This window comes from Microcaecilia unicolor, unplaced genomic scaffold (assembly GCF_901765095.1).
Source record: "Microcaecilia unicolor unplaced genomic scaffold, aMicUni1.1, whole genome shotgun sequence".
Taxonomy (NCBI): domain Eukaryota; kingdom Metazoa; phylum Chordata; class Amphibia; order Gymnophiona; family Siphonopidae; genus Microcaecilia; species Microcaecilia unicolor.
This window is the reverse complement of record NW_021963069.1, coordinates 197,018-210,807: the sequence shown is the minus strand read 5'-3', so window position 1 is coordinate 210,807 and position 13,790 is coordinate 197,018. Positions and strand designations below refer to the sequence as shown.

At 45.2% G+C, this 13,790-nt stretch overlaps 1 protein-coding gene across 1 annotated transcript in view; it reads right to left on the bottom strand.

The window, feature by feature from the left end:
- Positions 1-13,790, bottom strand: part of LOC115458881 (amyloid-beta A4 precursor protein-binding family A member 1-like) — a 113,364-nt gene that overhangs the window by 32,859 nt on the left and 66,715 nt on the right. The window contains 2 exon segments of the mRNA XM_030188718.1: positions 5,206-5,385; positions 13,407-13,592. Of these exon segments, the coding sequence (XP_030044578.1) occupies positions 5,206-5,385; positions 13,407-13,592 (366 nt within the window).

Sequence of the window (13,790 nt, the reverse complement as noted above, 5' to 3'; positions counted from 1 at the left end):
TTCAAGTCTTTGCTTAAAACCCACCTCTTCAATGCTGCATTCGGCACCTAACTCTTACCATTCAGTAAATCCAGACTGCCCCAATTTGACCGCCCCTATCAGACTGACCATTCACTTGTCTCTTAGATTGTAAGCTCTTTGAGCAGGGACCGTCCCTCTATGTTTAAATTGTACAGCGCTGCATAACCCTTGTAGAGCTTTAGAAATGTTAAGTAGTAGTAGTAGTAAAGTCTTAGATTTCAAGCGTGCTGATTTTAGTAAAATGAGGGAATACCTGAGGAAGGAGCTGATGGGCTGGGAGAACGAACAAGAAGTGGAAGGACAGTGGTCCAGGCTAAAAGAAGCTGTAAGAAGGCGACGAAACTGTGTGACAAGGCGGTGGCCGTAAGTAGAAGGTTGCTAGGCTGTATAGAGAGGGGAGTGACCAGCAGAAGAAAAGAGGTTTTAATGCCCTTGTATAAGTCGTTGGTGAGGCCCCACCTGGAGTATTGTGTTCAGTTCTGGAGGCCGTATCTTGCTAAGGATGTAAAAAGAATTGAAGCAAAGAAAAGCTACAAGAATGGTATGGGATTTGCGTTACAAGACGTATGAGGAGAGACTTGCGGACCTGAACATGTATACCCTGGAGGAAAGGAGAAACAGGGGTGATATGATACAGACGTTCAAATATCTGAAAGGTATGAATCCACAAACGAACCTTTTCTGGAGATGGGAAGGCGGTAGAACTAGAGGGCATGATATGAGATTGAAGGGGGGCAGACTCAAGAAAAATGTCAGGAAGTATTTTTTCACGGAGAGAGTGGTGGATGCTTGGAATGCTCTCCCACGGGAGGTGGTGGAGAGGAAAACGGTAACGGAATTCAAACATGCATGGGATAAACATAAAGGAATCCTGTTCCGAGTGAATGGATCCTCAGAAGCTTAACTGAGATTGGGTGGCAGAGGTGGGACTGGTGGTTGGGAGGCGGGGATAGTGCTGGGCAGACTTATACGGTCTGAGCCCTGAAAATGACAGATACAAATCAAGGTAAGGTATACACAAAAAGTAGCACATATGAGTTTATCTTGTTGGGCAGACTGGATGGACCGTGCAGGTCTTTTTCTGCTGTCATCTACTATGTTATAAGCAAGAGAAAAAGGAAACCAATATAGTTCTACAAACAAGTGACTGAGAAAATAAAAGCAAAAGAGTTGCCGTTTATGAAATACAGAAAAACTCGAGACAAGGGTCATCAGATGAAACTGAAAGAAACCAAGAGAGATATACATCTGGCGATAGCACAAGTAAAAAACAAATGTCTAGGTAAGGAAGGGAGATAAAAAATTTTTCAGGTATATTACTGAAAGGAGGAAGGCTAAAAATGGAACTGTAAGAATGAAAGATGCTGTAAACCACTATGTAGAGAGTGATGGGGAAAAGCGAACATGCTAAACAAATACTTCTGTTCTATGTTCAAGGAGGAAAAACCTGGAGAAGGGCCAGGATCGGCTCCACATGAGAACAGAGAAGAAAGTGTTTATGAACAACTTGAAAAACTGAAGGTGGACAAAGCCATGGGATACAACGGGATCCATCCCCAGGATATTGAGGGAGCTCAGAGAGGTTCTGGTGGTCCTTTCAGAGATTTATTTAATAAATCCATGGGAGACAGGAGAGGTTCCACGAGATTGGAGAAGAGCGGATGTAGTACATCTTCACAAAAATGGTGAACGAGAAGAAGCTAGAAACTACAGGTCAGTAAGCCTCACTTCAGTTACTGGATAAGTAACGGAAGCATTGCTGAAGGAAAATATAGTGAATTTCATGGAATCCAATGGGTTACAAGATCCGAGGCAACATGGTTTTACAAAAGGTAACTCATGCCAAACAAATCAGACTGAATTCTTTGACTGGGTGACCAGAGAATTAGATAGAGGACGTACGCTAGATGTAATCTACTTAGATTTCAGCAAAGCCTTTAACACGGTTCCTCATAGAAGGCTCTGGAATAAACTCAACAGGCTGAAGTTAGTACCCAGAGTGGTGAAGTGGATTAGAAACTAGGGCTGATTCATATTGGTGAGTGATTAGAAAGTTAGTTTTGCCGTTTTGTGGATGATACCAAGTAACAGAATGGACACCCTGGAGGGAGTGGAAAACATGAAAAAGGACTGCAAAAGTTAGAAGAAAGGTCTAATGTTTGACAGTTAAAATTCAAAGCAAGGACGTGCAGAGTGAAGCACTTGGGGAGTAGAAATCCAAGAGAGTTGTATGTGCTAGGAGGTGAGAGGCTGATATCCACAGACAAGGAGAGGGACCTTGTGGTGACGTGTCCGAGAATCTGAAGGCGATGAAACAGTGTGATAAGGTGGTGGCCCTAGCCAGAAGGATGCTAGGCTGTATATAGAGAGGCATAATCGGCAGAAGAAAGGAGGTGTTGATGCCCCTCGTTGATATGGCCTTACTTGGAGTACTGTGTCCAGTTTTGGAGGCCATATCTTGCTAAGGATGTAAAATGACTTGAAGATGTCCAGAGGAAGGTGACAAAAGTGGTATGGTGCTTGCACCAAAAGACATACAAGAAGAGACTGGAGGAGATGAGGGACAGGGGAGATATGATACAGATGTTTAAATACTTGAAAGATATTAATATAGAAACAAATCTTTTCCACAGATGGGAAAACAGTAAAACTAAAGAACATGAATCGAGGTTGCAGGGTGGTAGACTTAGGAGTAATGCCAGGAAATTCTTTTTCACGGAGATGGTGGTTGATGCCTGGAATGCCCTCCTGAGGGAGATGGTGGAGACAAAAATGGTGACGAAATTCAAAAAGACATGGGATGAACACAGATTATCTCTAATTACAAATGAATGGTACAAAAACCAAAACTGCATGTGTGTTTGTATTGAGTGGTGCTTAGATGACGACTATGGCTGTGAAGAACTAAGACCGGTGCTGAGCAGGCTTGTACAGTCCATGTCCCAAACATGGCAATCTGGTTTAGGATTTACAGAAGAGGGTTCCGATGGAAACTCCAGTAATTGGAATGTGAGGACAGTCCTGGGCAGACATTTATAGTCTGTGTTCCACAAATGACAAGATGGATTTGGATAGCCTGGAGTGGGCTTCAACAGCAACTCCAGTAGTTGGAACCTAAGGCCAATGCTGGGCAGACTTCTATGGTCTATGTCCCAGAAATGAGAAAGAAAGACAATGATCAAGTATTTTATATCACATTCATTGTTGGTTTAATCATGAATTGATAAGGAGTGTGACTGTTGGGCAGACTAAATGGACCGTTCAGGTCTTTATCTGCCATTATTTACTTTGTTGCAATGTTAATAAAGAATGCAGGCAAGCAACTCATCTCTTCACCTGCCGCTGATTAGAACATCAAAGCAAAGCAGCAATCTTGTCTGGCAATAATCATGCCTATTAACTTGTTCCTCCCCATTCACAGTTCCATTCATTTTACAATAACAAACATTCACATTGAAATTCAGCTCGGTATGCGTGAGGCAGGAAATACTCTTGGTATACTCTACTGCTCTATAATTTAGAGTTTTGTCCTGGGAGGGAGCAAGCTTTATTTAGAAGATGGGAGGCGAGGGGCTTGATGTGTGACAATTTTATGATAGGATACACAAGAAGGTAAAAAGCTTTTGGGGAATTGCAAGAATGCTATGGATTATTGGCTCAAGATGTGTTTCCCTATTTGTAGGTTAAACTCTACCTCCTTATCTCAGGTATACTGGCCGATTTGGACTCAGGAAAAATGCTTTTTGAAAATCTTTTGGGTCCTACAGTACCAAAGAGGGTGATATCTCAAATTTATAGGAGCCTCAATGGGAGGAGGATCATTGTGAGCTCTTGGAGCAGGGACTGTCTTTTCATGTATGGTGTACAGCGCTGCATATGCCTTGTAGCGCTATAGAAGTGATAAGTAGTAGTAGTAGGATCAAAAGTTTAAATATATGCATGATTGGGAAATTGACTTGGAGAGACCCTTAAGGATGCAGGCCTGGGAGAAGAACACAGCATTTGGGAACACTTGCTCTTATTCTTGAAAATGGATATAAGGTTATTTTATGTTGGTATTCTACCCTGATGAGGTTGTGGAAAATGAATGGTTGGGGTACAGGGAGGTGCTAACAGAGTTGTGGAGCACAAGGGATTTGTTGCCATATGTGTGGTGGGAGTGTGATGTTCTTCAAATATTTTGGCAACAAGTATTCTTGATATTCTCTCAAATTTTCCATCGTACAATACCTCCCACAACAGAGATTTCACTATTGAACCTCACTGTACCGGAGTTGGATAATGGAGACAGTGCATTGCTGCAGCTGGGAGAGATGACAGCCAGAATAAGTGGTCAGAGCATACTGGAAATAGTGTTGCCCTGGACTGGAGAAAAGTAGCAGTGAAATCAGAACAATGGTATTCCCTGTATAGGCTGAGGCCAATAAGTATATATAAACTGGGACTTTTTAAGTGACAATGGAGATGTTTTTAATATTAGACAAATTGTATTTACCATAAAAGACTATTTGTAGTTGGTGTTGGTATCTGGAAAGAAGGAAGAGGGTGCGATGGGAAAATGGGAGAATTGGGGTGGGGGTGGGAGGAGATTACTATTTGTTGGTTTGCTTTGACTGTTGCGTAGGTGCATCAAAGAAACAATGTGCATCCACTGAATGTTTATGTTCTTTTTATTTTGAAAAAAAAATAAATCTTAAATTAAAAAAAAAAAAAAGAAGAAATTCAGCTTGGTATAAGTCTGGATATAAAACAGAACAAAATGAACTTAAAACTCAAACAGGGTAATTCTATAACTGGGTGCACAAACACATGGGTGCAGCATGGAGTAGGCATGGGCATGGCTTCATGCTACATACACTGCATGACACTCTTAGGTGCAGCCATTTACACATGCCATTGGTCACACCTAAATGTAGGTGTGCCAATTCAATTTATGCCATTTTAAAGTGGCAGCCTGGCACACAGATGCCGTTACAGAACTGGAACTGGCACTCAGTACATGGCACTGGCACACCTAACTGGAACCGCTGAGTTATAGAACTGTTCCCTTTGTTAACACTGGTAAATCTAAGGCCAGATATTATTTTTATCTTTTCACATAGAAGTCAAGATGAGGACACTCTATAGCATAGTAAAGTGTCAATAGTGCCTGTGCACAGTTATAGGCAGGTATGGGGGACATACATCTTTGCAGTTTTCAGACTTGGAGAAATGGATGAGGTCATCGTTGTACATATCCTGGGTGTTGAGTAGGTCGCTGTACTCCTTCTGGCTCAGGTCTTCAGGATTGATTCCATTGGCTCTCAGGAACTCCTGGTAGGCCACGCTGAAGGCTTGACCAATGGACTGTGCAATGAGCTGGGCCTGGAGAAGTTATCCAAAAATAAAGAGGGGGAAGTCAGATGGGATAAATTATTTAAGAGGGTAACACAGCTGGGTTCACAAAGGGTTTAGACAAGTTCTCGAAGGAAAAGCTCATAAATTAATATTAGCTATGTAGACTTCAGAAAACCACTGTTTATCCCTGAGGCAAGCTAGACAGAATGGGTCTCCTCTTTAGAATCCTGCCATACTTGTGGCCCGTAACCTCCGTTCACAGGATAAATCCCTCCTCTCAGTACCCTTCTCTACCACCGCCAACTCCAGGCTTCGCTCATTCTGCCTCGCCTCACCCTATGCTTGGAACAACCTTCCTGAGCCCTTACGCCAAGCCCCCTCCCTGCCCGTCTTCAAGTCTTTGCTTAAAGCCCACCTCTTCAATGCTGCGTTCGGCACCTAACCCTTACCGTTCAGTGAATCCAGACTGACCCAATTTGACTGCCCCTATCGGACCGACCGTTCACTTGTCTATTAGATTGTAAGCTCTTTGAGCAGGGACTGTCTCTCTTTGTTAAATTGTATAGCGCTGTGTAACCCTAGTAGCGCTCTAGAAATGTTAAGTAGTAGTAGTAGTACTGGCCACTGTTGAAAGAGGATGCTAGATTTGCTAGTCAGACCCAATATGACATGTCTTATGTCCTTATGACCCTCCTATCTAACTAGGTCTCCCTGCCTTCTCGCACCTTGACTTACGATGATGCAACTTCCTATTTTCCTTTCATTCTCTCAGTTTCTGTTAAACTTGTGATATTATGTAAACTGCTCAGATGAACTATGGTCAAGTTTCATTGAACTGTAACTATAACAACAGTCCAGTGGTACTGCTGCTAAATGCACATACAGGGCCGCCGAGGGACAAAATTCCCCGGGCCCGGGCCTCCAGGGGGGCCTGGCGCTGCAGTCCCACCTGCCCTCCGTCGTCAGGGCCAGCCTTCTTAGGCAGGGGAGACAGGAGCGGTCGCACAGGGCCTTGCGCCTCCAGGGGCCCCACGGCGCCTCCTGTCGCTCCCTGCCACATCATCAGCGTTGCTCAGCTTCTTTCCAAGTTCCAGCCGCCCTGCATTTAAAAAGTTGCAGCGGCGACGAAAAAGCAGGCTCTCCTCTCCTTTAAGCCCGTCCCCTTCTCTCTCAGCGTGCACTGATGTAATTTCCGGTTTCCGCGAAGGTGGCACAGTGCATGCTGAGAGGGAAGGGCTTAAAGGAGAGGCGAGCTGCTTTTTCGCCGCCGCTGCAACTTTTTTTTAATTTATAAAGGTCTTTATTGTGCCCTCAATTTTCCACCACAGCCCTCCTTTCCTTCCAGCCGCTGCAACTTTTTAAACGCAGGGCAGCTGGAAGGAAAGGAGGGCTGTGGTGGAAAACAGAGGGCACAGCTGGGGCTGGGAACTGAAACTCGGGGGGGGGGGTGAAAAGGGGGATAAGTTGGGGCCTGGGGCGAGTCAATGGACATGGAGGGGAAGGGAGGGGAGGACAGGAGCAACAAAGGAGAATCACTGGGTAGGGAGGACAAGGGACAGAGGATAGTTGCTATGGATGGATGGAGGGGAGGGGAGGAGAAATGCTGGACATGGATGGAAGTGAGGGAAGACAGGAAGGAGATGCACATGGATGGAGGGGGAAGTGAGGGAAGACAGGAAGGAGATGCACATGGATGGAGGGGAGAGAGGAGAGGGCAGGGGACAGAGGAAAATCACTGGATGTGAATGAGAGGGGAGGACGGGGGCAAAGGAGAATCACTGGACTTAGATGGGAGGAGAGGGTAGAAGAAATGCTGGACATGGATGGAAGTGAGAGAAGACAGGAAGGAGATGCACATGGATGGAGGGAGAGGAGAAATTCTGGCTACGGATGGAGGAGAGGGGAGAGTTGAAATGCTGGATATGGATGGAGGGAAGGGAAGAGAGGACATGAGATGAATATGGATGGAGGGGAGGACAGAGAGGATAAATGCTGGATATGGATGGAGGAGAGGGAAGAGAGAGGAAGGAGATGCATCCTGACGGAGATGAGGGAAAGGGAAAAGAGGAGAAAAACTGCACATGGCTGGAGAAAATAGGCAAAAGCTGGATCCACTCTATATCTTCTCTAGTCAAGTCCGCGGAGGACCCAGCTTTTACCTATGGATGTAGGGCAAGAAATGAAGAAGAAAGGAGGAAAGTAAAGAAATGAATGGAAAGGAAACCCTGGAAGTGGAGTTAAGGGAGCAGATAGAGAGCAACAGAATCGGAGACTGGGACCAACATGATCTGAAAAACAGTCACAAGACAACAAAGGTAGAAAAAATCTATTTTATTTCATTTTAATGTTTGGAATATGTCCAATTTGAGAATTTATATCTGCTGTCTTATTTTGCAATGTATAGCAATGTTCTGTTGTTCTGTTGTTGTGCTGCATGCAGAATCTGTATGCTAATTTGGTTTCTGTCATTTTGGGTATACTGGAGCGGGGTTGGGTGCGGTGGGTGGACCCGAGTGAACTGGTCTGCACAGCTCCCTGCAGTTGCTAAGAACCGGCCCTGTCTGTCGTCGACCATCTGCCACCGGGCTGGGCCCCTTGCATTGAATTCACAGCGCCTCTCACCTCCGGGTGAAAGCACTGCAGGCAACAGCAGATTGCCTCCCTTCGGGCTTCCTTCCCTCTCTGTGTCCCGCCCTCACGGAAGTTACGTCAGACAAGGGTGGGACACAGGGAGGGAAGGAGGGAGGTGATCTGCTGCTGCCTGCAGCGCTTTCACATGGAGGTGAGAGGTGCTGTGATTTCAATGCAGGGGCCCGGCCCGGTGGTGGGGCGGGTGGAGGAGGAGCGGTGGTGACCTCGGGAAGGGGGGGTCTTGTCCCGGGCCTGGCCCAGTCTCTCGGCGGCCCTGTGCACATATAAAACGTTTCCTGGTCTGCTGGACTCTCTGTAGAGTAAGACAACATGTGAAGAGCTCAGGACCTGAGAGGCTGCACAGATCAAATGCACCTTTTACTGGCTCAGCTCCTGAGTTCTTGGCTTTGGCTTTTTCCAATTCAGAAGAAGGTATCACTAGGATGATGTGCATTTTGCTATTTAACTGCTAAGCAGAAAAAAAAACACTTTGTAACCTAAACTATGGTGCTGAGTTGGAAGTCACTTAGTCATTCTCTTCTGATAGTTTACTAAAGGAGGAAAAGAGGGGCACAGGAACTGAAAATGTGCACGAGTTTAGTCCTAATTTCAGTTTCCTATTGTGCCTGTAACCAAACACAGCTTCAGAATAAGAACCCAACTCCTCCCTTCTCAACACAGATATTTCTCCTCCTTCCTGCTACTTTGATTATTCAGGGCTCTGCACCTGACAGAGAAATTAAGGCCAGAAATAACAAATCACAGCTTCACCTGTGCATCACAACCAAACTCCCTGGAGACAGAGGCCTAACTACCTCTTCAGTATTCCCTCATACCAGTTGTGCCTGTAGCCAGGCCTGCAGAATGCTGAGGCCTGTTAGTCCTACCGTGTTTCCACGAATATAAGACACTGTCTTATATTAATTTTCCCTCCCCAAGACCCGCTAGGTCTTATTTTCAGGGGAGGTCTTATTTTGTTTCGGGGAAACATCGGGGTTGCCACCCCCACCCAAGGTCGCCCCCCCCCCCAACTGAGGTCACCGGGCCCCCCTCCACCCGCCCTCCGTCGCTCCCAACCTGAAATGCCTCCTTTCACCTTCCTTCACAAGTTCGGAGCAAGCAGCAGCAGGGCAGACCTCTCCTTCCTTCTGTGCCTCGCCTTCGCCTGACGTTACGTTACGTCAGGCGAGGGCGGAACACGGAAGGAAGGAGTGGCCTGCCCTGATGCCACTTGCTCCGAACTTGCGAAGGAAGGTGAAAGGAGGCGTTTCAGGTACTGGTAGTTCCGGGAGCGATGGAGGGCGGGTGGAGGGGGGGGGGCGGCGACCTCGGGGGCGGCGGCGGCAGCCTTTGTCCGGCTCTCGGCGGCACTGCTTCAGGTAGGTCTTACTTTCGGGGGAGGCCTTATAATACAAATTTGTAGCAAAACTCCGGTAGGCCTTATTTTCGGAGTAGGTCTTATTTTCGGGGAAACACGGTAGTTATTTTCCTTACTCCTTTTTTTTTTTATTATAAAGCTGCAGATATCCTACAGTATCCAAGGTGATATTCATTCAGTGTCATGTTTTCCTCTGAGGAGTTGTGAAGGGCATGGTGGTTGACTCCAAGGACAGGCACATTGATTTGAACCCAAGTCGGATGCTGACAGCAGGAATGGGCTGAGGAAAGAATATTTAACAAGCAAAGGTTCTCCCCACCTACACTCACAAAACAGGAAGTGTGCTTATGACAAAGTGGAAAAATATAAGAGAGAAAATATATTCAAGAAACAACATTTTAAAAACCTAAAAATAAGTCACAATGGAACAGCAGAGCCAAGGAAAACTGTTAGCTGATTAATTTGGTAATGAAACGTAGGTCTACTGCTTTCACTATTAAACTTCTGATTTCACAAGGTGGGAGGGAGGAGGGCTGGGGGAACAGGCAAAAAATGTAATTTATAGGCATTTTCTCTCTTTCCCCTCCTCCCCAAAGCAATTCTCTTACTCTAACACAATTCATATAGCTATACTTTCTCGAGAAATTTGCCTTTGTAAGGGTGAGGCACACATACACACACACACACAGTCAGTCAGCAAGACTAGTTCAATAACGTATGACAGCTCATTAATTCAAGACAGCATCTCAAACGTGGGGGAAAAAGGCAGCGTATTATCATAAATGGCAACTTTTGGGCAACAGTGTATGTTTGATGCCATTTCTGGAGAAGGCATTCTTTCACGATGATTTCAACTTTTATTTCTCTAGAATGACAAAAACCCAGTCACTCTGTCTCAACACTGGTGAAACTCACCAGCCATGGGGAACTGCTGAGCTTTCACAACCAGATACACCAAGTGCGCCTTTATGACTGCGCACAAACACCCTAAATTCTATAAAAGTCACCCAAAAATTGTGCGCACAAATTTGGGCACATACCCAATTTAACTGAAAAATGAGCTAATTAGTGCCAATAACTGGCTTTTTAACAAGCAACTATTGGCACTAATTAGGTTAAATTGGCATTTGCACGTGTAAATTTAGGTGCGGGATCCACACCTAAAATTTAGGGGGGGAGGGAGGCGCAGAAATGGGACGGTCATGGGTGCAATGGGGGTGTTCCAAAAATTAACGTGTGTTGTTATAGAATAACAGGGGTATGTGCCTAATGCAAGTGTGTACATTTGTACCACATTTCAGATGGTGCAAATGGCTGCCCCTAAAGTTAGGTGCAATTCCCAGGTGTAAGCGCTGTTCTATAAATCACACCTAACTTGAAGAGTGGCTTTTGGGCTAGCACTTTTTTGGCGCCATATATAGAATCTAGCTCAAAGTGTCTCTATAATGCATCCTGCTGGCGCCACAGAACATAGCATTTAATAAACCTGCAACATATGGCAGGGAGATCACCTACGTAAGTACATAAGTATTGCCATACTGGGACAGACCAAAGGTCCATCAAGCCCAGCTTCCTGATTCCAACAGTGGCCAATCCAGGTCACAAATACCTGGCAAGATTCCCCACCCCCTCTAAAATAATGTGCAAAACATTTTATGCTGCTTATCCCATAAATATTTTCCCCAAGTCCTATTTAATAATGGTCTGTGGACTTTTCCTTTAGGAAATCATTCAAATCTTTTTAAAACTCTGCTAAGCTAACCGCCTTTACCACATTTTCTGGCAACGAATTCCAGAAAGAATTCTATACATTGAGCGAAGAAATGTTTTCTCTGATTCATTTTAAATTTACTACTTTGTAGCTTCATCGCATGCCCCCTAGTCCTAGTATTTTTGGAAAGTGTAAGCAGATGCTTCACATATACCTGTTCCACTCCACTAATTATTTTATAGACCTCTATCATATCCCCTCTCAGTCATCTTTTCTCCAAGCTGAAGAGCCCCAGTCGCTTTAGCCTTTCCTCATAGGGAAGTTGTTCCATCCCCTTTATCATTTTCGTCGCTCTTCTCTGCACCTTCTATAATCTTTCCATATCCAGGTCAGATATTTCTAATATTTTTTAAAGCATTTAACTATTTGAAAACTATGGGCCCTGTTTACTAAGCCGCGCTGTAGGTGTGCTAACTTTTTAGCGCACATAGAAACACCCGTTATATTCTTATGGGTGTCTCTAGCAATAGCACATGCTTAAAAGGTTTGTGTGCCTACAACGCTGCTTACTAAACAGGGCCCTAAGTAACTGACTACGAAACTCATGGATACTTTTACTCACCTGCTTTACACCCACAGGTGTGCTTTCTGTGGGGGGTGGGGGTGAGGGGTTCAAATGGTGCTGGTGCTGAACCTCCTCTCACTGCCAATGGGATCTCTCTATCATTTGTTCCACCCTCCCTTTCCCTCAAAACCCCTGGAGATAATTCTATAAGTGGGTGCCCCGGTTTAGGCCCCCTGATGACGTGGCATAGGAGCCCACTTTATAATGGCATCTGGGCACCTGGATGCTGTTATACATTACTGTGGAGGAGTGGCCTAGTGGTTAGGGTGTTGGACTTTGGTCCTGGGGAACTAAGGAACTGAGTTTGATTCCCGGCACAGGCAGCTCCTTGTGACTCTGGGCAAGTCACTTAACCCTCCATTGCCTGCCGCATAAAGCCTGCCATGAGTGGGAAAGCGCGGGGTACAAATGTAACAAATATAAATATTGTAACCCAGTCTCGGGGTGCCTAAAATCTAGGTGTAACTGGAGGTGCCAAAATGTGACAAAGGCACACACAACTTACAGTGTTCTGTCATTTGTGTGGACACGGCAGCCCCACTAGTGCCCCGTCCCTGTGTATGCCCCCTTGCATTTAGGCGCTATGCCCCCCTAGGAGCACCCTTACAGAATAGCGTGAATATTGATATTCATGCATGTATGTACACATCAGTATGCTGTACATTTACACATGTAATGCACACACAAATGCAAGAGCCCTGTTACAGAATTGCCTCTACTGTGCTTAACATATGCATCCATTCTCAAGGGTGGAAACTGAGAATGGAAAAAGTGTTCGCTTTTCTCTGGGTACTTTTTCCACAAGAAACGAGGCACACACCCCATTCTTCCCTTCAATCTCCTGCAGCCTCCAAGTCCACCTACATTTCTCATGTGTATATATAACTCTGTAAAGAGATGACGAGTTTCAGATGACTAACCTGCTGGGGAAATGACTTTTGAAAACTGCCCTCTGTACATATGGTCCTAATTTTACAATAGGACGCTTGTGGAAAAGTCCAAAGAGGTGCCTATTTTAAGCCTAATTTATTTAGGCAACACAGAAACCCAGAGCCAGTCCTAACAGCCCCCAAATTCACAAGCACAAGGCTATACTTGCTCCAAAAATGGTGTTTGTTTTGGGGTGGAGCTAGGGCTCAGTCACGTCTTATGCACTAATTCACACTTGCTCCCAAGGAGGGGTAAATGCCCACAGCTTCAATCTAGCCAAGAATTCAGCTGGTTTACTACTAGTATTTTATAAAGACACTTCAGCGCCTGTGTGGCTTTATACAACAAGTGTTTGGTTACCCTGCAAACCCAGGTGACCCACTATATAAAATGGCATCTTTATCCGTCAGTAAGGTTTGATTTGCCCTTTTAAGAAGCTATAAAATCAGTGACAGCCCAGCAAGAGAGAGCGAAGTGCAATAATGTCAACTATTATAAAGCATATCTCTTCTTCAGAATAAGGTTTAGAAAATAAACTTCTACACTTGAACTTCTATCCTGCAGAAGAATGAAGGGATATGATTTTTCGTGGGGGGAGGGGGGAGAGAATGACCTGTGCCACAACTAACAAAAAATTAAAATGCAAACAGACAGTGCCAGCATCCTTCTACCACAGTAAAGAGAACCGTTTGCATTTTCACACCACGCATATCTCTCAACCCATTCTCTCCCCTAGACAACAAAGGCAGTGTCCCTGCCGGTTCATTACTCACATCCTCTGATTCAAAGACATGACAGATCATCTTGTACTGTCTCTTGCCATCCTGGGACGGGTGAGATGTCTCTACGCTGTCCTGGGAATTAGACCGTGGTATGCGCCGACGAGCCATCAGCACCACAATATTCCCAATGTCGGCAATGTAGGAGATGGTCCTCAGTGGATGATCCATCATCGTCTCCTGTGTGCAAAGGTCTCTGAAAGTCAGTGGTCAACAGAACTGTCAAGGGCACCCAAGGTCACACAATCTGAATGTGACAACCTTTCACATCTCTCCAGCTCAAGATGTGCCTGGGAGACAGAGCCCTGTTCACTTACAAACAGACTGAACAGCTGATATCCTCATATTTTATTTTTGTTTTTTTATCTTGCATTCATA